This window comes from Amblyomma mixtum, chromosome 1 (assembly GCF_055824585.1).
Source record: "Amblyomma mixtum isolate Tamu chromosome 1, ASM5582458v1, whole genome shotgun sequence".
Lineage (NCBI taxonomy): Eukaryota > Metazoa > Arthropoda > Arachnida > Ixodida > Ixodidae > Amblyomma > Amblyomma mixtum.
Window position 1 is genome coordinate 232,603,375 of NC_143012.1, and position 25,976 is coordinate 232,629,350.

The 25,976-nt window shown below is 44.3% G+C and overlaps 1 protein-coding gene across 2 annotated transcripts in view; it reads right to left on the reverse strand.

The window, feature by feature from the left end:
* LOC149371133 (cell adhesion molecule Dscam1-like) overlaps positions 1-25,976 on the reverse strand; it is a 135,662-nt gene that overhangs the window by 12,913 nt on the left and 96,773 nt on the right. For both annotated transcript variants that reach the window (XM_089564600.1, XM_089564605.1), the window contains exons 5-20: positions 25,671-25,973; positions 17,403-17,726; positions 16,148-16,293; positions 14,909-15,170; positions 13,603-13,764; positions 11,561-11,854; positions 10,651-10,770; positions 9,773-9,946; positions 8,881-9,028; positions 8,286-8,434; positions 7,248-7,379; positions 5,821-5,988; positions 3,917-3,987; positions 3,179-3,437; positions 1,537-1,635; positions 798-986 (exon numbers count right to left, since the gene is read on the reverse strand). In XM_089564600.1, the coding sequence (XP_089420726.1) occupies positions 798-986; positions 1,537-1,635; positions 3,179-3,437; positions 3,917-3,987; positions 5,821-5,988; positions 7,248-7,379; positions 8,286-8,434; positions 8,881-9,028; positions 9,773-9,946; positions 10,651-10,770; positions 11,561-11,854; positions 13,603-13,764; positions 14,909-15,170; positions 16,148-16,293; positions 17,403-17,726; positions 25,671-25,973 (3,000 nt within the window). The remainder of the gene's footprint in view (positions 1-797; positions 987-1,536; positions 1,636-3,178; positions 3,438-3,916; positions 3,988-5,820; positions 5,989-7,247; positions 7,380-8,285; positions 8,435-8,880; positions 9,029-9,772; positions 9,947-10,650; positions 10,771-11,560; positions 11,855-13,602; positions 13,765-14,908; positions 15,171-16,147; positions 16,294-17,402; positions 17,727-25,670; positions 25,974-25,976) is intronic.

A 25,976-nucleotide genomic window follows, 5' to 3' on the forward strand; every position in this document is an offset into this window, starting at 1 on the left:
GAAAAAAACTATTTTTCGAACCATTCCTGTGTGTGGCGCCCACTAGTATTCAACCAATTTACACTTGCGCAAGCAGGGCGAATAAGTACTATATATGAATTGCGGCGTCATATGTTCAAGCAAGATACGATCTGATAAGAGGCGAAGTGATGCGCTGTCTAAATTCCCGCACATGTAGCCGAAATCTCATGGGCCGTCACGCATTTGTAAGCACTAATAACATGATAATAACGGCCTATCGTGTCCCGATTTGCACCAAGGTGTTATGATGAATAGATAACTCTTCTTTCGTGGCCTAAAACAACGATCTCAAATTGATAAATCCACCTTTTCAGATGGCTATTTGCAATCTCTAAGGGTTAACATCTGTTCCCGTACAATGGTTTTATGGACCGAATGCACTCTAAAACGCAATTATGGCATTACTGAGCATGCAGTTGTTTTTCTCTGATACCTCTCCGTAAACAGGCCTCTGCAAGATTAACTCCAAAAGTAAAACTTCCGCGAACAATTTTGGAGACCCTTTCTTTTGCGCACCACCTACGGATAGAGAGCCCAGAGTAAAACGGCCGGCACGACGTTAAGCACAAACGACCGGTGGGAGATCATGAAGTTAGTTTGTGCACCTATTTAACCTCATAGCTACCTTGGCGAAAATAAACTGTAAAAGCAGACCTATATTGCACACAGTTGTGTCCGAAAAAAGTCCAAGATTATCTTTCTGCTGATTTATGTCGCCGTATAGTGTGCATAAATGCGAATACCTTGTAAGTTCTGCGGGGATATCGATTACGTACCAGTGCCCTCCGTCTTGACCTGCAGGAGCTCTTCGGGTTCGCTGCGTCCGTTTCGGTTGAAGCTGAGCACAGACAGAGAGTACGCAGTGCCGCATTGCAGGCCTTCAAAGAGGTAAGCTCGCTTGTCGGGACCCAGGGAGACCTCGCTCCACTCGATGCCTTCGTGCGTCCGGTAACGGGCCACGTATCCTGGTTGGAAAGACAAGGGTAATTGCGAAGGCTTTACTTTGTGAAATATGTTGAAACTGTAGAAGTCTACCATTATAAAGCTAGCGCAAGCCTTCAATGATTTTGTTAGGTAATTGCATTGCTATATTTTGCCCCGTCAGTCTCTTTAAGCCATGCAGGTGCCTTCGCAACGAAACTTGTTTTCTTATGAAATTAACACATCGTCTACGAGGTGTCTTCTTATCGTTGAACGGTCAATAATTTTTAAAATAAACTCAGCTTCTATAATGCGAAATTTTATATTTACGAACTGTGTTTTTTTTCCCTTTTGCATTCATTTCTTTAGTTGTTTACATGCATTTTGGTACACAAATTATTCCACTTCACCTTAGGCTGATGCACTGGCTGCTGTACCTCAAAATAAATAAAAATTTCGTTTAAACGGTCCACTTAATTCGAAAAACTCTGGCTTTGTTTCTATTACTCTCGAGACGTAGGCCTTCGTCTTCAAAGCATTTTGCTTATCTCGCGCATTCGGTAGCACCTTCAGCGTGTTATTAGCTTCGCTTACCTTCTATAACCTCTTTCATCTCGTCCTGCGGTGTCCAGCTGACTTCAATGGAGTCGGTCATTGTGGTTGTAACGGTGACTACTGGCGGAGGCGGTGGATCTGCAGGCAAGGACAGAGTACCAATTATTAGAGCGTTCCAGGCAGTAATTAAGGAGTCTTTACAAAGGTTCCCATTTTGTAGCGTTCTGGGTGCAGGCATTCAATTATATCGGTCGAAGGGAGTAGCTAACATTGAGTAGATCTTTCAGGACGTCCTCGACGTTGTATGAATATAGAAATGAATGTCACATTATTCAATCGAACAGGCTATATTCGAATAAGCCTTTAATTCAAACTACGTTATTTGGGAAGATAAGGGGAGTTTCTAAAGAGCGACTCTGTTGTTGTACATAGATCTGACATTTCCTGGGCCTTCAAATATATACGAGGGTGAAGTAGTTTATAAGAAATAGGTACTGAACCAAAACTAAAAGCGCTGAGCATAATCAGGCTGGTGATATGTTTATTGGAAAGCTTCGGAAAAAATTTGATGGACAATTCGTCGCAACTTTATATCTACTTCGTTGGTTTTTACATTTTGCTATTGCAACTTTACATACTTTCAGCTTCTTGAATTCGCAAAAGCAAACTAAAATTATCAGGGAAGTATCCCAGAACACTAGGAAATGGGTAATAAAGCAGCGCTTGTGAAAAAAAAAATCTATATCAATGTCTATCGGAGTACACGGTTCCAGATCGAGGTTTCGACCAACCTTAAAATAAAAAGTCCATCACCGAAGTACTCATGCAAAAAGATGATTGGGAGGTAGTGTCCAACGCAATGCAGCCATAACATAGCGGGGTAAGCTTCCCCGTATACAATATAGCACTTCTCATAAATGGCGTGGCAAAGTTTACGCAAGCTGCTGCAATAATTAGGGACAAACAAAACTTGTTTCTAATCAAAGTGAAAGAAAGTGTTAAGGTACTGATATTCGACCAGCTCTCAAACAAACCTCCTAGACGGCTTTAGAAATTAATTAAAGCCATTGGCTTTCAAGTATTCAGTTCTACGGCGGAAATTACGCAACAGAATTGTAACAAATATGTGGTAGTGTGACCTGTCACCGCTAATAATTCACTGCAATGTGTTCAAAGCTCATGCAAATAAAACAACGTTTCTGCCTGCATCAGTCCGCGTGCGATTGGTTTAAATAATCGTATTAGAGCCGCCGCGGTGGCTCAGCGGCTATGGTGCTCGGCTGCTGACCCAAAAGACGCGGGTTCGATCCCGGCCGCGGCGGCTGGAATTTCTTTGGAGGAGAAATTCTTGAGGCCCGTGTACTGTGCGATGTCAGTGCACGTTAAAGAACCCCAGGTGGTCGAAATTTCCGGAGCCCTTCACTACGGCGTCTCTCATAGCCTTAGTCGCTTTGGGACGTTAAACCCCATAAACCAAACCAAACCAATCGTATTAGAAAATTAAGTTAACGTATGAATGAGGGCTAGAAGATTTAGTACACCTGAAATGCGAACACAAAAAGAGCGGGCCACTGTAGCTCAAATACTTCCGAACGGCTACTTCTGAATCAGTACAGTGGACAAATGCAGTTAAAACGGCTGCTCTAGCCTGCGTGGACAGAGCATCTTTAAATCCACCGACCTTGCTCGTGTGTCTGCACCATGATCTCGTCGGACAGTGGCCCCGCCCCCTTCTCGTTGTAGGCCTGCACGACGACCGCGTAGGCGGTGGCGCGCTGCAGGTTGTCCACCACACAGCGGGTGGGTGTGCTGCCCGTGGGGGAGCCACCGGGCGAACCGCCGGTGATGGTCTTGAAGACGTACGGCTCGGTGGAGCCGTGCACCCGGTAGCCCACGTAGTATCCCTGGATGTCGCCGTACTGTAGGTGCACGGGGGGAGGCTGGAACAGTGCGAAGAGGAGAGGAGATGTAATTGAAAATACACCGAAGGATACCGAAACAAAAAGAGCTATCGGTGCTGCGCGACATCCACAGCATACTTAGAAATTCTGAGGTGCTTTCCGCGTGTGTATACCTAACAGTAACTACTATTGACCTCCAAATCAGCATATCTCATGTCGGCTACAACAGATTATTTTACCCAAATCCTACGCGCACCGAACACTTGCAGTTATGATTTTATGTGCTCACAGACATAATAGAAGGGACTACCTGTGGAATCAGTGCTTATAAATAAATCTGTTGATCAGGAGGAAAGAAGAGGATGATTAACTTTGATAAACATCGATAAACAGATCAAAAGCTGCCACAAGGATGAGAAATATCCTCTTCATTTAATTAGCCAGGACGTCTCCCTACCGCTAACATTATTGCGGCCAGCCGTCAAGAGTAATCATCAGAGAGTCCCTGATTTTCTCACCTTCCATGACACTTCCACTTTTCTGGAGCTGACAGCCGTGACCTTGACGCTTTGGGGAGGTGTCGCAGGGACTGCATATTCCGTAATAATAATCATTTATGGTTGCTGCACAACATACGGAAGAATTTTTAATACCCGCGTTCGAAAGTAGCACAAAAGCATTTTTATTGAAAGCTATAGTTCCACGTACAGCAAAGGAAATTTTTTGTTTGGCTTTCGGGTCCATCCTGGTTGTCTTCACATTATATACTAGTGCAGAAACTTTGCCACTTATTTTATCGCGTGGCTTACCGCAACGTATGTAAGTTGCACCTGTTTAGTGTTCTCTTTACACTTCGACAGATTCTTGTAGTTGTCTTCGGCCTTGCCTTGCAAAGGGATGATGATGATGATGATGAAATAACTTTATTTGCACCCGTCAAGGAATCAGAGGGCGAAAAAGACGAGTCTTGACCGCCGTCATCTTCCTCCCCTTTCAGCAGGCTGGGATCCCTTGGGATTCAGCGGTGTCCAGGGCCAGACGGATGACTTCTTTTTGTTCGTCTTTCTGGCTGGCCATTAAAGCCTCCCAGGACTCTATATTCCTGTCTGGTTCGTTGTGGCTAGGGCATGTCCACACCATGTGGACCATGTCTGCTATTTCATTACACTGTTTACACCTGGGGTCTTGGATCGCCGGATGCCATCTGCTTAGTGCGAGTGAGTTCGGAAAAACTCCCGCCTGTAACTTTCTCCATATTACCTCTTCCTTTTTGCTGAGGCCCTTGCATGCTCCAGGTAATGTCTGTCTTCCTAATCTGTAATGGCTAAGAATATCTTGGTACGTGTTCAGCTCCTCGCTCGTCTGAAGGGGCTCTCTGCTCGACGAGACCGCATTGGGGTCCCGGTGTGTGAGTCCTCGGGCCAATGCGTGCGCTGTCTCGTTTCCCCAGAGGCCCTCGTGGGCCGGAGTCCAAACAAGGTTAATTAGTTCTGCCGGTGTCGGGCCGGCAGTCAGAATTTTGACTGCTTCGACAGATACCCTGCCTGCGTTGTTGTTGCGGATAGCCGATTTGGAATCTGTTATAATCACCCTGACATTCCGCTGAGTTAAAGCCAGCGCAATGGCTACCTCCTTAGCCGCTGTTGCATCTCTCTGTTGGGTGCTGCAGCACGAGACTCGATCTCCGCCCTCCCTGGTCGCTAGGGCTACAAAACCCGTTCTGCCTTCATATTCCGCCGCGTCCGTGTAAACCACGTCCTGCTATTGGCTAATTTTTTTTGCAGAGCTTTCGCTCTGTCCTTTCGCCTACACTCATGGTGTACCGGATCCATATTCTTTGGGAGTGGTGGAATTCTGATTTTGTTCCTTATGTCTGTTGGGATATTCTCCGTGTGTTTGAGCCGCGCTCGAGGTTCGAACCCTAGCTTTTCTAGTATTTTCAGCCCCGAATGGCTGCGTAGGAGTCGTTGTTGTTGCGCTACTCTGGTAGCCTAAATGAGCTCGTCTAGTGTGTTCGAAATCCCCATGTTCAGAATTTTCTAGGTGGATGTGTACAGGGGGAGGCCCAGAGCGGTTTTGACGCCTTTCCTAATTAGGATTTCAATCTTGTTCTACGGCTAGCCAAAGCAGAAAAAAACAAGATTGCAAAGGGATAAAATTACCAGCGGTGCAATTTTTTTCTTAATTTCATTCGAGATGAGATACCTGTATGAAATCTTTTTATCTCTTTGCAAAATGTCTCATCTGAAGAAAATAAAATTAGAGGGACTAGAAGAAAACACCATCAGTGAAGAAAAATTACTCGCGGTGTCGCGGGGCGCCGTAGAACTGAGTGACGGTTAAGGTATGCCTAAAAGCGGCCGGTAATGACGTAGCGCAAATTAGAGCAACCTTTAGCGCATAGCGCCATGACAGCGCTCACCTTCGCCGTCGGTGATGACGGTGAGCGCGTCGCTGGGCGGCCCGATGCCGATGGCGTTCTCGGCGAGCACGCGGAAGTTGTACTCGGTGAGCGGGTGCAGGTCCTGCACCGTCACCTGGCTCTGGTCCGCCTCGGCCACCATCTCGCTCAGCTGCTTCTCCCAGGACTCTGCGCAATTGCGGATCAGCAGAAATGGCGCAGGTTTTCAGGCACTTTTCAAGACTTGCATCAAAATGAACTACAGCAAACAAAGTTGGTGGCTCTCTCTTAGTCTCTGATTGCCTGCAAAGTAAGGCTATTCACAGCGAAGACGAAATATAATGGAATAAGGGATGTTGTCCTGGTCTTGAACTATGTAATCGATATGTTTACGTGCCTAGGGGTCTTTTTACCCCGCATGTTGGTTTACTCAAAGTTCTGTAAATCTACGCGCCGTCATCCTGCTTTCTTTCCCACGTAAAAAAAAAAATTCATATATCATGGGTTCCATCTAAATGTGACCGAGATTCTCAAAACGAGGGAGTGTCCTAGCTCAGTGAAACCAACTGAGTGTGGTTCAGTCCCGCGGCCTAGTCTGTCGTATTTTTCCTTATTTAAAGTTATTTAGTTAATAAAGACTTACTAGCTAATATTTTATTTGTGGGCTTGAGGAACCAGGTATCAATACAGATGTGGTAGATATTGAAAAATATCTGGCAGGGGTGTTTCCAACAAAGTGTGATTTGCATATCTTTATTTGTTAGCCTTCCAAGAATGCTATCACGTGACTAGTTCCTGGCTCACCCCTCTGCTGCACTGAGCACAAAAAGCCTCTTCGGCAAGAGAACTGAAAAAAAAAGCAAGCTTTGTTCTTTGAGGCACATCTTGGGACCTTGAAGTGGCAGCTTTGTCACACGAAAGTTTTTTTTTATTGTGCGAGTGATGTTTTAAGGCCGGCAAATGTCAGCTATTTTTCAATCTAATCTACAACTCCTGTATTGAAAGCTTGTTCCTGAAGGCAATAATTAAACTGTAGCTAACTAGTGTTTAAAATTATATAGCATGGAGGACAAAAATGCTATATAAGCTGGTTACACTGGACTAGGATATTCCTTGCTTTTAGCTTCACCAGAACACTCTGGGATTTTAAAAGCTTGGTTACATTTGGCTGGAAAACCCGGCATCCATTTTATATATTCATCGCAGTGATCTCGTCTTGTACGGAAAGTTAACTACAGCTGCTCAGTCGTAGCTACAGGAAACTTAAACACGCAGCTTTCAAAGCGGAAACTTTTTACAAATATTGCTTCGGTCGCGCTTTTCATTCATTGTGGATAATTTTGATGGTTTGCACCAAGCCTAATCATAAACAACAAAACCTAATGCATGCATGACGCAGTTATAATGGTATCATGCTCTAACATGTTGTATTAAACATAGTGGCTTACCTATGCTCCTCTTGTACTGCACGATGTATTTGGCGATTGGTGAATTGCCGTCGTTTGGGCTTTTCCAAAGTATGGTGACCGATCGGCTCAGCACATTCAGCGCCTCTGGCCTGGGAGGCTCATCGGGCCTGTCTTGGAGAAAAAGAAGAATATGATGGCGAGAAGCTAGGCATACAGTGTGGAAACTTTTGCATATAGATGTAACATTTTTCAACAAAAATAGAAGAAAACAAATTTAGAAAAAAAATAACAGCAGAACGGCAAGAAAATGAGGGTGTGCGAGTATGTGAAGAAGCTTTTATGTATTGAATGGCATCCCGAACATTCGAAGGTCATGTGGTCCCTTGCATGCTCGGCGCGGTACGGTGTCTAGAAGAAACATTCTGGCGACTAATACGCGAGGACAGATACAAGGTCAGTGATGGGATGCTGTGTTCTGTGTTTACAGTGCAGACCCAATTGTTGAGATTCAAGCTGAAAGGCAAACCCGATGTTTGCCATGGCCTGCGCTGCCGCTTATATTTATTTGTATGAAGCCTTGATATTTCTATGACAGCTCTATTTGCAACTTAATTTATAATAGTATACAAGCCTTGGAAAGGAAGTTGCATGTCATGCAAGCTAGCGAGGAAGATAAGCAACAGCAAAGATTGAGCAAAGATATGGAGACTCAAATGGTGTATTTGTTTCTAAACTACTGGTCGCCACATTTTCTATGTGGACGAGCCAAGCTGCCAGGTTAGGCTTAGGGACTGAGTATTCGCTGCCCTTGCGGATAGGTCACGTTATTACTGATAATAACTGAACATCAGAAAAGGAGTGCAACTAGAAAGAGCGCGCCAGCGTTTTCATCTGTGCCCGGCGGCTAGCCCTTGATGACCTCTGATGGCTTTTCAGCTTGAATGGATTCACGCAAGCTGGGACAGCACCCAGGCGTACTGTCCAATTCGTTTAATCTACCTCGTTTTCAATAAGCTCGAATGATCAGAACTTTTGGGATGTAGTACATGCTGACCAAAGGATTATAATGAGGCCTACCTTGTATGGAGAGGTGGGTGACCTGTTCGTCGTGCCCGTAGGCGTTGGACACCTCGCACTTGACCGTGCCGGTGTCGTTCTTCTCGGCGAGGAGAATCATCAGCTCCGACCAGGGAGCCTCCTCTCGAGAGTGGTCCCTGATGCTGTACCTGTGGGCGAGAGGAACGCGATGCAAGCCAACGGTGCGACTGGACCCGCATGTTTGATGAGAGCTCGGAAACTGTTGGCAACAGAACTTTGAGAGCCTTCAATGCAATGTCTCAAGGTGTCTGGTTCTTCTTGTCCTTCTTTAAAAAGACCTACGAAGGCATTAGCCAACTGCAAGTAAAAAATCTCGAGGTTAGCGTAGCAGAAAGATCAGGAAATTTATTGGAAGCTTTCTCATTGTGCCCAGACTCATTTCCATTTGAAAATTTATTAGTAAAACGAAGGTCACGCTCCATCGACGAGGAACGTTTACCACTGTCAACAATTATCAGCACATGGAGAACTTCGCTATCTTCTATCAAACAGCCCTGAAATGACATGACATGTGTAATTGTTACGGACTTAGATATAGGAGTGAAAAACACTATCGAGCGTAGATAAACGTTACCTTGGATTCGAAAAGGCCTTGATGGGCTTATTGTCTTTGGACCAAAAGAAACTGATGGGTTCGTCGCCAGTGGCTTCGCAGCGAAGTTTCACCATCTGTCCCCTGCCCGCCATGTGGGACAAGAAGCGTTGCCGTACCTTTGCCGGGGCTGAAAGAAACGGGGAACATCAGAGCTTCTACTTTTTTCACACAATGGCGCTTGTATTATTTAAATAGATTTGAATTATCAGAATCTGTCTTATGTCCCTCTGAATAAACGTATAATGAAAGTTTGGTGTCTGAAACCGCTCTCCCCGTTCATAAAGATTGCGCTGATTGTTTAGTACTATTGCTGTTTGAACCTAAGCAACAAAACTGCCGGCCATGAATATTTAAAACATTTGTTAATTGCCGGCCACTCTTAACACCATAAACATTGACACGTACCCTCGTTACCACACAATCGCTGTTGCGTTGGAAGTGTACGGGCCGAAATTCGAGTGAGATGGTACGTATTCATATTGCCTCAACAGCGAAACAAGGACGGGGCAAACGGAAACACAGAAAACCACTTTCTGCGCTTCCGTTTCGTCCCGTCCTTACTGCGCTGCTGAAGCAATAGAAACACTTTCCAGCTCGCCCAAATTTCAGCTTTACTCAGTGCGATTTCTAGTAAAGTGGATTCTAATGTGTGGAGCGCTTGTCAGTGCTTTCGCTTCGTCCCGTCCTTGTTGCGCTGGGTTAGGGGCTGTATTTGCATCCTTGATGGAAAAACCCTAACTGGGGTTCTTTGAGGTGTACTAAAGAATTAAGTTGCGTAAAATATTTTCCTACCGCTTCTAAACGAGCCGTACGGAACTCATGTGCACAACGGTGCATAGTGCCAACCTGCACACAACATGGTGCTGCTCACCGTGCACGTTGACCTGCACTACGGTGTAGAGCGGAAGCCCGACGCCATTGGAGGCCTCGCACATATATCCTCCCGCATCGGAGGTGTCCACCTCTTGGATAACCAGTGAACCATTCACTAGGGCTTGCATGCGAGAACTGCTGATTACTGTCCGAAACTCGGTGCTTTGAAGACCTGGAAGAGGAAACGGAATGTTTATTTAGTTCAGTACGGAATATAAGTCGTTTTTGGCTATTTAAATGTGAAATATTGTTGGTTCTTAAAGCCTGGTGCTTTGCGTGCAGCTTTCGGTGAATATTAACCGCTCCTTCCATCATTCGAGGAAATCTATATGATGCATGGCAAGAAACTACACAGATATAGTTGATGGATGCAAATTAATGTCGCTAAAAGTAAAAAACTATTGATACTGATAGTGTCCCGTGTTAGAAGCGCATAGGCATGAATTCGTTGGTTGAAATTTCAAACATCAATAACAGCACGCGACTTTCTTTTAAAGCTTCGCTCTCGCAGAGTTTACAATAGTACCAAACAAAGCGTCATAGACAGCATGGGTCATTTTACTATGTGGATTTGCGAATTGTTCGAAGAAGAAATGTTTTTGTGCACCATAACCTACGCTGACATTAAGTTATGTTAAAAGAGCAAATAGTGTTGTGGCCCTTTCTCTCCATTTACAAAATTAATTGAAAAAAAAACGAACATGAAATTGAGAAACAGTCAGGATAAAAATATTAAGGTTTTTATAATTAGAGGCGCTGAGAGAAGGTACACTCTGCACGGATAGATATTTTTCCTCAGCTGTCAGGTGCTCTAAGCAAGTATATGTTGTCACTCAAGCATACAAAAAAAATGCGGCAAAAGAAAAACCTTCAAACCTGCCGACTTCTTCCAACGAACCCTGGGTTCCGGGGTGCCATCTGCTTGACAGTCCAGGACAACGCGCTCGCCTGTCGTAACGGTCGCGTCGGTAGGTTCTAGCCGCCATCTTGGTGGAGCTAGGAGGCATAAAGGCAAGGCAAAGTGGAGAAATTAAACGCGCCGTGTGTAATAATTGTGCCGTGCTGAGCTTGCCAAGGTTGTGTTTGAACAGTGGTTTAACTATTAAGGTGAACAAAAGGAACAGTAGATTCGTCATAAGTGAAAGGTGCGTGCTAATTAAGAGACAAGACACAAATAGACAGAAGGACGCGCAATACTTTGCTCTTGTGGTGTACATACTTCTCTTTATATGCGCCTTGTTCCGAAAATAGCGCGTACATTTCAATCAAAATTTCTATTTTAACAGTGGCTCAAAAATCAAGAAAGGTTCGTCGCAATTTGGCATAGTATTTCGAACTGCCATATAATTTTGTATTGTCATTTTCAGCTCAGCAGATTTGTAGCCCTGCACTCATATTCTATTTATGACAACTGATATCCTTTTTTTTTCATTGAGAATTATGCAGTGCATTTTTATTTGCAAGCTTACAACTGTTTATCGGCATACTCGCAACATCGTTTTCATTCATTTAAAGAATATTGAATATGAACATCGATGAATAATATCACCGGACCGCTGATGAATAAGCATTGTGGAAAAACAAAGTATAAACGTGGCTTAAGAATTAATTTCTATCTGAAAAAGCAACGCCGGTTCTGCTCTTTCTACTGTTGACTGTTTTATATCAATGCGCAAGAAAAGAGACCAAATAGCGCTTGTTCCTCTCATTTGCCACTGTTGACAATGATTCAGACTGTGAGGTATTCGGCTGAGGCATGAACAGTGCACCTCAGAATGCTACTGACCGTAGACGACTAGCGGCGCCGAGTAGTTGACCGCAGCGGCCTCATTGGCGGCCAGGCAGGTGTACACGGCCGTGTGCTCCTCTCGCAGTGACTTGAACACCAGCGTGGAGATGAAGTCGTCCACGTGGCCGAAGGAGACTCCGTCCCTGCCGGGGGCCGACTCCAGAGGCACACCGTCACGCAGCCACGACAGCCGAATAGGGGGGTCCCCCTCTGGCACGCTACACGTGACACTGGCACGGGAGCCCAGCTGTGGCTTCTCGGGAAAGGAGAATGGCGTGATTGATGGGGGAACTGCGCGCGGAACAAGGTGAGGATGTGGAGGAGGAGAAAAATAGAAGAATGCAAAAAGATGCCGTGTGCTTATTGGAAAAGAACCACTCAAGCGCAAAGGAGGAAAAGAGATGGGAAGAGACTTCAAGAAAGTAAACAATGATCCTGTCCCATAAAGAAGCATGAAAATCTGAAAAGATGCCTCGTAAGTACTGCTCATTGTTTGTTTTTCCAACAATGGATGGACACTGGTGCACTGTAAGATTGTATTTTTGTTCTTCGGCAACTTACTGAAGGATGGCTTTTTTTAAAAGAAAATAGAAACTAGAAGATGTACAGTAACAAACAGTTTGCCTTTTAAAAAAAGATTTGAGATCTGCGAAGAGGACACAGGGTTTCTCTTTTTCTGTGGTTCTGGTCCTTCTAACAGTGATCCAATTCTTCAGCAGTGCACTGAGTAGCATTAAATCATTTCTACTCCCTTTGTGCCGTCGGAACATATTTAAGGCCTTCTCGTCAAGCTAGTAAACAAGCCCAAAACACCACCAGTAAAACTCGCTCGGTCGGACAGTGGTTGTTAAAAGGTTGTTATAAGCTTTACTGTATTCAGAAAAGTTTTCATTGGTTTTCTAAGAAACACTCTGTTGTGCCTTAAATGCAGATATTCTGTGATGATCAAAATTAGTTATTTAGGGATTCTGCTCAAATGAATTTTGAAACATTCTGAATTCTACGAAATAAGGAAAACAAAAATAAGAAACTTCAAGAGCTTTCAAGTACCATAATTGTATCATAAGAATTGTATCATAATTGTATCATAATTGCAATGTACCATAAGAAACTTCAAGTATCATAATTGTGCTGATCAGTAGTTTGTATCTGCGCAGTTAGTTGCAGATGATGGCGCCAAAGAATAAATATGAAAGAACCCAATAAATCTTATAGACCGTATCCTTACTTGTGTGGTCGTCGGATAGACACTGCCGGAGCATCAATACCTCTTACACAGAGCCAAGCTGACCACAAAATGATATTAAGGCGAAAGCCTTTAATGCCTCATACTGTCGTTAGCAGACGCGTCCGCAGCCGCGTCGACAGACGCGTCGGCAGGAGTGTCGACAGACGCGTCGGGAGCCGTGTCGACAGACGCGTCGGCAGAAGTGTCGACAGACGCGTCGGCAGCCGTGTCGACACACGCGTCTGCAGCCGTGTCGACAGACGCGTCATTAGATTCGTCTGCCTTTCGGCGTCACTGCTTGAAAGGCTCAAGGTTCCAGCATGAATAAAGGCGCATCCAGTAAATGCATGGGCTTCATAAATAAAATAAAAGGAGTTAAGTCAGGAAAAGGAACATAAAAAATAAGAATATGAAAATAAACAAAAATAAAAACAAAATAGAAATAAGATGTGAAAATAAAAATAAAAACAATAAAATAAAGAAAAGGAGCAAACAAAATAAATAAAAAACAACATATGAAAAATAAAAAGTTAATAGAAACAAACAGTGGCCAGGAAACGCTTTCGCCTTGCAGCACTTTAGAGAGCCAACGTGCCCCCTGAATTTTTTCAAAATCTAACAAAGAATCAGGTGACGTTCGAACCAGCCAGCAGGCCTCTAAAAAATGAACGCGAGCAAGAAAAACAGGGCACTCGCCTTAGTATTGCTAACAGAGGCAATAAAAAAGTGTGACAAGCCATAAAAGTTGAGCAGTTACCCCTAATAAACTCAAGACTCAAGATAGTCAAATTGGATAGCGGTATGCGCTCACCGAGCACCCTGAGGTGCAGGTGGTTCCTGGCCTCGGCGCCATGCTCGTTGCGCACGGTGCAAGAGTACCGTCCCTCGTCGTCCTTGCGGCTCACCGTCTCCAGCACCAGGGATCCGTTCTGGTAGGGCATCACCCGCTTGCTGCTGGGCAGGCTCTTCCCGTCTGCGCCATAGAGACAGGGAAGGACCGCAGACACTTTCGAATAAATTTTTAAAAGCACGTAATGCGCTCTCTGGTTCTTTCACGGCAGACATTTAGCAGTCAGCCTGTAAGCATTTTTCTCCGTGGGAAGGGAAGTGCAGGAAAGAGGCAAAACAGAGGGAGAAACCTTCAATCTTTTGTTCAAAGCACTCAATGTTGGTTTTTAAAAGCTATGGCCAAGTGTTACTAGCATGCCAACCTCACATTCACTCCGTCTATAATTAGTCCACTGAATATTTGAGCTTTATGAAAGGCAATCTTATAACTATAAAAAATATTTTGTTCTATAATAGTTATTCATTAGAGAGAGGGAATATATATGATAGCGTGCACTATCAAAGTGTTCAAATTCACACGGTCATCAGGAGAAACGAGTAAATTAACTAGACAAATAAAAAGCTGAATGACTGCCTATGCCTATAGGGCACACGTGGCAGCATTATATTCTAATTTTAGTAGAAAAATACTTTGCCATATAGCATTTCACTCTTTTAAAAGCGGAACACAAAATCATTTCCTTTGAGTGGTGTCCGCTTTCCTGGTGCAGCGAGAACTCTAAACTACTCATTGATTTTGTCTTTCGATATTCAGCAAGATATTGTTTCCAGTATAAAAGTTTATTCGACGGCTCGTTAGCATACAATATCACACTGAACCTCGCGACTGCTTTTTTTTTTTTGACAATTCAGCAAAAGCAACAAATCCGAAACACCCCCTGGCTTCTGACGCAGCGGAATATAGTCCCCGGTTGCTCTTAACAGAATCCTTTTAAAACACAGTAAGTTGGTAATGCTGCATATTTGATGCGTATTTAAAACGTTACTGCAAACTTGGAACATTATTTAGACGAGGTGAAAAAATTTTTTGATTATAACAAATTGTTTCAGCCCGTCTAGTTAGAAGGTACGATAGATGGTGCCGGTTACTTCTAGTGACGGAGCGAAACACACAGCGAGAAAGTGTCAGACGTACGCCGTGCGGGCGATCAATAGACGTTGGGACGCAGACCCCCGCCCTTCTCTCGCTTTCTTTTACTTCCGAAAAAAGATAACGGCAGATATAGTGGCTGCGGCGTGTATTCATGTCACTTGAATCTGCACCTCACCTTTTCTCCAGATAACCCTGGTGACGGGAAATCCGGAGTAGGGACAGTGCAGCGCTGCCCTGCGGCCGGCCACAACTGTGCGGTTGTGCATGTTGTGCACCGCGGGCGGCCCCAGCACGTTCAGGCGGCCCGAGTGGGCTTCCGCCCCGTGCTCGTTGGACGCCTCGCAGCGGTAGGCACCGCCGTCCTCGGGTCGTACCCGCGTGATGTTCACGAAGCTGATCACAGAGCCGTCACGGCTCACGTAGTCGCCGACGCGCACCTGTTAAGAGCACCACAGCCGTGCATTGTGTTTTAATGTCTTTCGTTTCGAGCGACGCTGCTCTGTATTAAACGGCAAGTAAGAACGAAACCTTGCAATGCAACGACTAATTTCTCCCAAGTGTATCAGCCGGAAGTAGAGCCACCACGCCCTAGGGTCGTGAGCCCGGTGCGCTACCCATCAACCACTGACTAAAGTCCATTCAACTTGCAAAATAGAGGCCTTTTGTTAATTAAAATATAAAAGTGAAAATAAAAAAATAAAAAATTCAACATTACTGTCAGTGTCTGCAGAGTGATAAGGAAATAGAACCCCGAAATTTTTACGATCTGATGCGAAAGATAGGCCTCGCTCCCCACGAACAGGAGAGACTGTGCCGATGCCGGCTCCAGTCGGCAAATAGAAGTCTCAGCTATGCTTGGCTTGCCAATGCCCATGCGCAGCTCATAGACTGCAGTCAGGGGGTAATGATTGTTTTTAAGGTTACGTTGGTAGTTTGGTCAGGTTTAATTTGTCATCAAATTTTTATCCTCTTTAACTCTGAAGCAATGCTGTGGCAGTATTTACAAAAATAATTGTGGTGAATACGGGATAGCGAACAGGATACAGACATGGCACCACGCTTTCCGGAAGCCACTAGTGATTTTCTTTTCTAGAACACAGTACCTGAGGCGAAACACAGTACGCATATGAAGCACTGTGAATAGTGTGCATTACACCTTTTATCAATACTGCCATTTGGTTGTTCGAACACTCAAAAAAATTGGTTGACCCAAGAATGCTTGCTTTTTATTTCACATTACGATTTATATACTCAGCTAAAGGAAACCGCTTTGTGTCTGTCCAGACAGGAACAAGTAAACACATTACAAACCCAAGGAGTGAAGTACAAATGACGTTCATAGAAAAGAAAATACCGATAAAGTAATAACAAAGCCACTGCGTTCACTAATAACAAATCAGGTACTAGTACTCACCCTGCTGGAGTCTTGAACCTGGACGTCGTACACAGACCACGTGATCTGGGGCAGTGGTGTTCCAGTTGCTGCGCATCGCAGCGACACTGGTTCGTCTCTGCGAATCACGGAGTCCTCAAAGTGCGACACCAGGACTGGTGGTTCAGCTGCACAAAGATGCAGCAAGAGAGCCCTGCCTTTTTCTCTGTTTTTTACAGCACTGTAAGCGGTGAAATATTCGAGACCTATCAAAACATATCAGAAACAGAACGCAAAAAGGATTTTAATCACAAAATAGTCTGAACCGTCGTAAAGACTATTGGTCATTTGGCGAGTATTTATATTATGAGAACAAAAGTAACTGCGCAAAAGGACGGGACAAGAGAAAGAGAACCACACGGGACAAACGCATTTGCGTTTGTCCCGTGTGGTTCTCTTTCTCTTGTCCCGTCCTTTTGCGCAGTTACTTTTGTTCTCATAATGTCGTACCAACTAGCCCCTCACCGCACTCTTCTAGAGTATTTATAGTTCCGTCGCATTAATAGCTACAATACCATTGCAAAGTGTTGATGAATTGCGGGGCACTTTAAGGGCCATTAACACTCAAATCTCTCTTCGGATGCCCTGATTTTTATTGTGGCATCAAGAAAAAAAAAGTGTCTAAAAAGGATGTAGAGTGTATACCAGAGATCAATAGCCGGATAACCTGTTCCGTTTTCATTTCTATCGTTGTTGAGATGGACACATAGTAGCAAAGAGGGCTATGAAAATTTCATTAGCGCTTAGAGTCGTTCCGATATTTTTTTATTGATTGCTATCACCAAGATATTCAGCGTGACATTTTCCAGTGTTTAGCATTTCTCGTGTGCAATTATCCTGGGTTTCAAGTGGTTTAAAGGCGTTTTTTTTTGCGCTGCTACTGTTTAAATGCATATTATGCATCCTGTCTTGTTCTGAAGCACATACATCTTGCTTTTAGGCTCCTGTACCTAAAGCATACTCAGAAGCTTACCGTGGTACCTCAGAGGCTAGGCTGTTTTACTAATAATCATAGGATTGTAGATTTCGTCCAAGCTCTCACCTCTCAAAAATAATGAGGAAGGCGATATCAAGCCGGAGCCCTCCGCTAGCGGCTTACTATTATACTTTTTCTTCAGCTTTGGCTTACAGAAACACATTATTCATAAAATATAGACGCGTGAACCCTGGCTCGCTGGTAAGGCTGGTTTCAGCCTGAAACGTCGCCTGGCGCCAAACTGTCCCCACACGCACGTACACTTGACGTGGACGTAGGCGTGCGCCTGGGCGGAGTCCCTCTCGTTGGAAGCGTGGCACTGGTAGACGCCCGAGTCGTCGCTCTGCGCCGCCTGGATCCGCAGCGCGTACCGGTTGAGCATCAACACGCGTCGGGACAGCGTAGATACGCCGTCGCTGTTTGACGTGGACGCCGAAGCTGCAGCACTTGGGCCAGTAATTGGATGTCCGTCTTTGGACCACGTGACCGAGCGGACGGGGAATCCGGAAACACTGCAGTTGAGTGTCACAGAGTCCCCGGAGCGGACCTCCCGCGTCCTGGGCCACATCTGCACCTCCAGGGGCTCTGCAGAGAAAAATTGCCTCTAGATTGATGAATACAAGGACGCAAGACTTAAACGTTTACTGATATTTCTGAGGCATATTGGTGTTTTCAGCCGGTATTCTAATTGAATATTATGTCTATGGTTCTGATATATGATTTAATTATTGGCGCACATTCTACATGTCCCAATAAAAACGTGCGACCGCTCTTTATTTGTCATCGGAAACTTCGACACGTAACCATACCGTTTACACTCCGAGTAGCGTTCGTTACGAAGGAGGTTTTTTTGCACGTTTCGCGCTTAGCTTATCCATTCGAATATGCGCAGCTGCTGTCGGAAGGTGGAGGTGAAGTAGCTGTTAATCTTCTGTTAAGTGGAGTCTGGAGAGCCAAGCAAAGGAGTAACACGAATACGGTGCGGTTCGCAGAAAACCATCTTCAAAAGGGCACAATTTCTTTCTTGTCGATCATGCAAATGGCTGATAGAAGTATGCCATTTAGAGTTGTGCGTCTGACATTTTAATTGTATTTTTTGATACAACTGTAATAAATGTATTTTCATATATGTAAATGAGTATGCAATTTTAAAACTGTTTCTCTTGATCTCTTTCTTTACCGCAGAAAAACAACCTTTCTTAGGGGAGGCTACAACATATGCTAAAAGGACATTGGTACGATTGGCGGAGCAGTAGCGGGCATGGACCTCTACTGCCCCGTGGTTGTATTTAGAAAGCGACGCTTGCTTCAATCCTAGAGGCAGCAGTAAAAAAAATAAAATATGAACTTCAGCAGTGATGTGATGACCGCCAAGCCCGACAAGGCAAAGCCAAGCCTCTTGCGACGGAGTAAAACTTCGAATAAGCAGACGCTGACCGGCGTGCAGAACCGCTCCTTGGCAGCGGTAGATAAGACCATTTTCTACACTCCGCTTTAGTGCAAGTTAAGCTTTAGGCTTAGTCTTAGGTGGCGAGGTCTTCAGTTTAGTCAGGGGCGGATGTTCGCTGTAAGGTGCTGCAAGTGTTAACATTAGACTTACTTCGACTTAAAATAAGTGAAGCCATCACTTAGTAATGATCGCAGAGTAGATGTGGTTCCTAGCGCCGCTAATCAAATCTTGAAGGAAACATACAAAGAAGAAATCGAGTATAAATTTGCGGCACGGCGGGTGTTTACCGCTATAGTGCCTAGATTTTTAAATTGAAGAAAACATATGACGCGATAACGTTGTGGTGTATATACGTGCTTAAATACACTCTAGCTATTAGCAACTGCGCGGACACTGCTAAATTTATAATGGGAAAATAAGCTCGCTGCGGTAGAGTTCAGGTCTTCTGCGGTGCGTCTTGAGCGCTATGCAAATTTTTCCGCATCTTGAGTTTGTAAAAAAACAAAAAAACAAAGCCAACAAGGTGGCGATCGAGAGCGAAAGTACCTTGAAAATACTTTTCTCTCACTTCAGTTTCTTCCTTTTGTATGTTCGTTGGTGGATTGTGCTCTCTCTTTAATTATTCATTAGCACTGAAGCCTTAGGCTACAATTTCATACCAGTGTTCACGATACCACTCTAGGCCGGGTAACAAATCAATTAAAACGTGAGTTAACACATCCTACACAGCTTCCAGGTTCAACTGCTGAAAAAAGTAAAGAGGTCTTTACACGCGAAGAAGGAACAAAAATTATTGCGTGTGCAATTTTCTTACAATAGCGCAAGAATCCGGGTGTCGTTTATTCTTTCGGCGCACAGCATCAAGAGTCCGCAAATGAGTTGAGACAAATGAAATTGCAAATGTAATTACGGTCCGGGATTGGAAGTATTCGGTGATTGTGCTAAAAATAAATGCGCACAATAAAAAGGGTCCTTTTGAGATTATCTGCAAAGTAGACACTTTGCCAAGTTATTAAAACAAGCACGCATGTCACTGAAGAAATAAAATAAATAGAAGTAACTCGTATCGCTGACCAATGTCATGCGATTTTACGTGTCTTGGCAGGGTCTTACCATTTTAATTTTTTATCTTTCCTGCTTTTATTGTCCACAAATGATTTTAATCCAACAACAGTCTTTAGTTTTTTATTCCGCTGAAACCAGTAGCGTGGGATGTTTCATTATCGGTGAACACGGTAAATTTAGACGCTCCATCGTTAATTTCAAGAGTGTCAAAATTAATTACAGCCTTCCGCGTTGCTCCTCCCGTAACCGCAGCCAATTTTCCGAGGAGTTATCGATTTTCTTCTCCACGCCCATCAGTTCCGATACAATTAGCAAAAGATTCGAGTTTTCTGGCCGCCTTAGGAAGTCCCACAGCTATAAGGGCGGGAGCACTACTTCGCTAGCAATTCGGAAAAAAAAAGCGATAATTGTCTGAACCTTCTCAGATGCCTGCAGAAATAAAATAAATATTGTTGGGACTGGATTTAGAACCCACGGCGGCGCGATCAGACCAGCTTGGATGACTACAACGCGAGAGCACCGCACTACCGCGGAACCACTCACGCATCGTGTTAAACTGCCGTACTCTCGCGCTGTGCATTACACGTCTCGTTTTCATCAACTTCCGTCGTCGAGCAAAAAGCACGATTAGCCTCCTAGCGCGCAGAATCCGCAGGCGGACGTGATGCCTCTGAGACAGTCACGAAACGAAAGAAAACGCGCATAACTTGCTCCCTGGGTCAGTGGACACCTCAATCGCGCATGTATATGTACGTGGAAATAGTGACAGAGAGATGTGCGCTGCATGCGTCATCAGAAACGCTGCACTAGAGCAAAACGCTTCAGCGTTGACAACATTGTTGCAGAAACGCGGCATTTGATCAATAACACGCCGGCATTTTTGGGGTATATTGGCAATGAGGATAAAAGAAGGCTCAGTTGATTTAGAGGAGACGAATAATGCTGTTGAGATTTTAAAACGAGCGTTACAAGTCCCAGGTGAATCAGTGTGCTTTGAGAAGGATAGCGCGCCCGGGCCTTCGCTGCAGCAGCAGATGACGGTGGTGCCCACGTACGAAAAACTGCTTTCGCACAGTATTTCATGCTTGGGAATGCTAAACCGCCATCACTTTTCCTATTGCGCCATCTTTTGGGATTGTGTGTGTGTTGGAAACGCTCGCAGTAAACTGCCTTCCAGGGGTGAATTGCGAATTACTGAGTCTTCGTCTAGAACAGTAATTCTTGTTTCCTATAAGTTGGAGTTATGAACTTTCTGATGTTTCTGGCTGTTGCAAACAATTTCAAAGTTTTCCGAAGCGCTTTTAGCGACTTAACGCAGAGAGCACTGATGAACGAAATAACTACGAACCAAAACATTTTGGAAGTCGTATGCCGTCTCTCAAAACACGTGGTTCTCTGCATCAAGGCCTTCAAATTGCCAATTCCGACATATTAAAGAGCCTCCGCTTGATGTAATGTTGTGTAAGGTTCTAACAAATGTAATATTTAAGAGGAGAACCCGTCGTCTATTACTGCACTGGGTACTCCTGGGAACCTTTGAACTTTTTGTACATACGGATAAAAAGGATAAAAAGCTCATTGTGTTTTTCACGCTTTCACGTGTCTTAACTTCTTTGTACTTGCTTTGTTGGCGCAAGAAAGGGTACATACCGATATCCTACCCAATCAATAAAGACACCTATTTTGTTTGACAAGATATCTCTGAAAATTTCCGAAGAAATGTAGGAAATTTAGCGCAGTGGTAGTTTGGTGCAGCAGAAATACCTATACACTCACCACGCATCCTAATGATCGCAATATTGCAGTTTTCCCGTCATCGCTGGGAACGTAGCACTCTGCCCATACTGGTTATAGACACGGCTATTTTTTAGGGTGTAAATTTATGAGTGCAATCTAAGTGTCATGTGCACTGATGTCGAACTAAATTTCTAGGTTAAGTATCTTGCCGAAAATATGAAAATGCGGCGCCTTCTTTTCAGAACTGCCATGCGTTAAGAGGAACTGGCAGCAGACGACACGTAGGAATGTTTTCATTCTATTCAGGATGAATTTGGCAGTTACTCAATTTTTTTATTTCAGCAATGAGCATCGTTGTCCGTTTTAAACTCCATCTCAGCGGTTTCTACTGAATAACTGTAGTATTATGACAGCTTCAAGGCGTCAAGACACGAACAAATCTTGTTGTATATAAAATTACCAGTCAAATCCACGCGTCCTGACGCCTTCTTCACGAAGAAATTCACAGGCTAATTGAATTTCTATTCTTTAAGTCCACATGCAGCAACATTGAAAATAACATTGTCAACCTCGACAGCCCTTTTACACTAGCCGATGACAATATGCGTGTAACCTAGGCATCAGCCATGAAATATCAAACATTTCTGAAGTGAACAAAACTTTAGATAATATTGGCCTGTTTGATAACAGTAAGTCATAGTGATATCGCAGTCATGCAATATTTTGGAGGAAAGCCCGGCAGCTTGCACAAGTAGGACAACGACTCAATCTACTTTATGTATTGATTGCATAGTAAACATCCAACAAGGGGCGCGTAGCTTACTTTGAGGCAATTTACTTATCGATAGCGGGGCCCACGCCGCTGCCGCGCGCTCTCCATCGCCCCCCTCTCTCTCTCCTCGTTGCTTTCGCAATCCTCCAGGTTTAACCAGAGCTAAACCACAGCCAACTTTTTGTCCTGATTTGCTGACCTTACTCTCGCACTTATTGCAACGGGGTGTCAGGGAGGGGTTGTAAATACGCATATTTCATCGACTGCAAGGCGCAAATAGCCCGTTTATGAAGGTCGGTTTGAGGAACGTCAAGGCGACCATTTTAAGAAAAATCCGGCATCTCTTTCTGCATTTCTTAACAAGAAGCATAAACTTTACTTTGCACACAGTGTTCGGCACAATTTTATAGACAAAGGAGAACGGAGTGTAGCCATTTGCCCCACAGGCCATGAAAACTAGTTTATGTCAAATATTTTCTTAAGGGGAATTCGGTTATTCGCAAGCTGCTTGTGGCTCACATTCAGGCGCACAGCAGGCATGCTACTGCGGCTGATCGCGCGCTCTTTTTCTCAAAATGTTTCGAACAACGTATGTGTCTCCTTCAGCACGCTGGCTCTCAGGTAGCATGAACTGTTTCCACTAGTCATTTTAGATTAATTTTAATAATGACCAAATTGTTTCTCAGTGCATAACAGCTCAACTACCTAACTCAATTTGTGACTGAATTGAAGCTCTCCTTGATCATTGATGCGCGTTTACAAAAATAAAAAGGCAGAAGCACTAAAGGAGCAACGTAAAAACAATCCCTACTCGGTTTCAATCAACACCAATCAAACGAATTGTGCGTTATGTTTTGATGATGTAGTTTCCAAATGTTATTAGCGCAGTTTTTGTATAATCTTAAATCCAGTTCTTTTTTTCTTCCAGTAATCGCACCGCACAACTAGGCTTTGCAGTTAGCACGAATAGTCAATACATGAAGTAGTTTTACCGTATTTATTGTTACCTTTCAAACACTTTCTGCTTTCACCGCGGCGCCCCTAGGTGGTCGATATTGATTCGCAAGACCAAGAAACGCTTCATATAGAAACAATACAACAGCCCCGCATGTCACCTGGAAGCCGATAGGGGCATCGATCGGAGAGAGCGTCCAGACATTTTAAACAAATTCGTCTCCAGGAAGGAACAAAACTAGTCCACATAGATAACAAAGTCGTAGTGCAAAAACAAAGCAGCAGACGTTACTAAACGCGAACTATGTGTGCAGAATGCTAAGACCAGCTGATGCTCAAATACTGCGGTAGCCACCTATCATATACATGATGGATTAATAATCTGAGATTATTAAGAACATCAACAAAGTGTTTGTGATCGCCATACCAACCTTCACACTCTCTTTCTTTGCATCCTTTTCTGTTTCCAGCTTCTTTAGAACCAATGGGAAGAACAAAATACTAGCGGTGGGCCTTTATTCTCACTTTCATTTCAACTTAGTATTGTGCTTTTCCCCGCAGTTCCATGCCGAAGTGCCAAGCGGGGTCTGAAAATTGCTTCGATAAATCGACGTCGTGGGAGGGAGTAGATTCATTGCCAGGCGGTTGAGGCAGCATTCCGTACCGACCAAGGAAAGATAGATATAAAAACAGAGTCTCAAATGAACAGCAAAAAACATCATAAAGGAAAAGTTCTTGTTCTTTGCTCTATTCGCGTAAGGCTTCACAGGGAAACGAAGCAATCACCAAAAAATAGAGGAGGAGGAAAAGCGCTGGAGCCATTTGCAATAAAAACCACAAAAGAAATGGAGTAGCGAACACAAACGTAAAAAAAAAAAAAACGCGGTACGCCTCGCAAAGACCATTTGACGCAAGTTCGTGAAGGTCATATCTTGACTTCCAAAGGAGGGGTGCGCGAGCTAAGGTTAAAACACTGGCAAGAGGAAGGATCGAAGGATGAAAAATTAAGCAGCCACTGTAGCGGTCGGTGGGGATGGGGTTGGTGCAATGAATAGCGAGGAAAGAGTAGGGAAAGGGTTTGCATTATACGCAGCTGAGGAAAGATTGAAAGCAATGGAGATAATGTGGCTGGCAGTTTCACAAGAAAATATCTCCTTTTTCTTTCCTTGTTATTTCTTCCATTTTTGCGCGCTGCCTTCTGAAGAATCAATTTTGAGACAATATGCTGGAATGAGCAGCCGCCGAGAAGTGCACTCACGTGTTCGTGGCCACTGGTTTTTCCTCTCCGGTCTCTTTAACCAGACAGAATTTATGCTCGCTCGATCAGCAAGCCTTGTTTAACCTCACTAGGCTCAATGTTAAAGAGTAACAGGATTTTGGAAGCCCGGAACGTCTGCTGCGACAGTGTGATACGAATAAAGAAGAAAAGAATTAAAAAGGTTTAAAGTTGATTAGTTTTTATGCGGACACTGTTGTCTGTTGGTGTAGTCTATGGTGTGAAGGGTTTGTTTATGCATTACTTCGATTTCTTGAGTCTCGCTTTCTTCCGAGTGTGGTAGCACATGGCATTGGTGGGATAATGATGTGTTTCTCTGTAAGGACAATATATAATTTTGGAATAATTTATTAATTCTGTTGAATCTAAAAATGATACTATCAGCTTTTTATCCTGTCAGAAGTAACGAAAATGAAAAAAAAAGTTTTGTTGTTAGGAAATCAATTTTTATAAACGGCTTCAGTTTTATAAGTGGAATATAAAGCATTATAGTAATAATATAATTACTAGCGTGTACGTCTGGAACAGCAGCCCGCAAAGAGGATGCTTCTAGTGATTCAATCACTGAAGGCAATAATTATGCGCCTTGATCGCAAGCATATGCCTAATAAGTCTTCTCGATAACGGCTGCGAGTCCTGAGCCGTCTTTCAAAACCAACGTTGGAGTGATTCCTATATGTCGCACATACCTGTCGATAATAATTTATTCATTTCCCAGTGCAGCGCTAGCACGATTTCAGCACATGTTGAAACAGAAGTTTGTACACCTGCTGACTTTATACGAACTACTGCTGCCTCTATTGAGAAGGCATTTATTGTACTCAGTCGGCATAGCTTACAGCTTTTAAATATGCACTTGTTGCGTCCCGCCTAGTTTCCTATCTTTCTTCCAGTCACTTCCTTTATTACATGCCTGAGCATGGCTCTAAGCATTATCGCATAACACAGACCAAGACGTAAGAGACTGATAATTGCGTGGTTATGGTCAGTAGATTAATATGAGTTTTCGACTTCGTGAGTAGAAGAGAGGGAGTGAGGTTCGCAGCAGCGTCATATTTATGTATTTATTTGCACTCACATCAAAGCTATACTTTAGGTTGAGAGTTATCTCCAGAGTAAGCCATTGCTAAGGTATCCACCACGTTACGAAGGAACCAGGGGAAAAGAGCCCACTCATCAAACCCTGCTTTGTCTTTCTGCTCGGAAAGAACTTTTGCGGTTCTTTTGAAATGTTTCTTTCGTTTATACATTCTAATACCCGCCGGATTCACTCACCGGTGATGAGGACCTGCATCTCGTTCTTCTCCTCTGCGCCGGCGCCGTTGCTGACGACGCACACGTAGGTGGCGCTGTCCTGCACCGACGCGCGGCGCAGCACCAGGGTGCCCCCGACCAGCACGATGCCCGGCTCGGTGAGCGGCAGCAGAGGCCGCAGCCGGGCCCCGTACTGGCGGTACCAGCGGTAAGAGGGCTGCGGGTGGCCCTGCGCCTCGCACGGCACGAACAGCGTGGAGCCCTGCGGGCCTTCCACTTGGCGGCTCCAGTGGATCACCTTGGCGGGGATGCTCGAGTGAGGCTCTG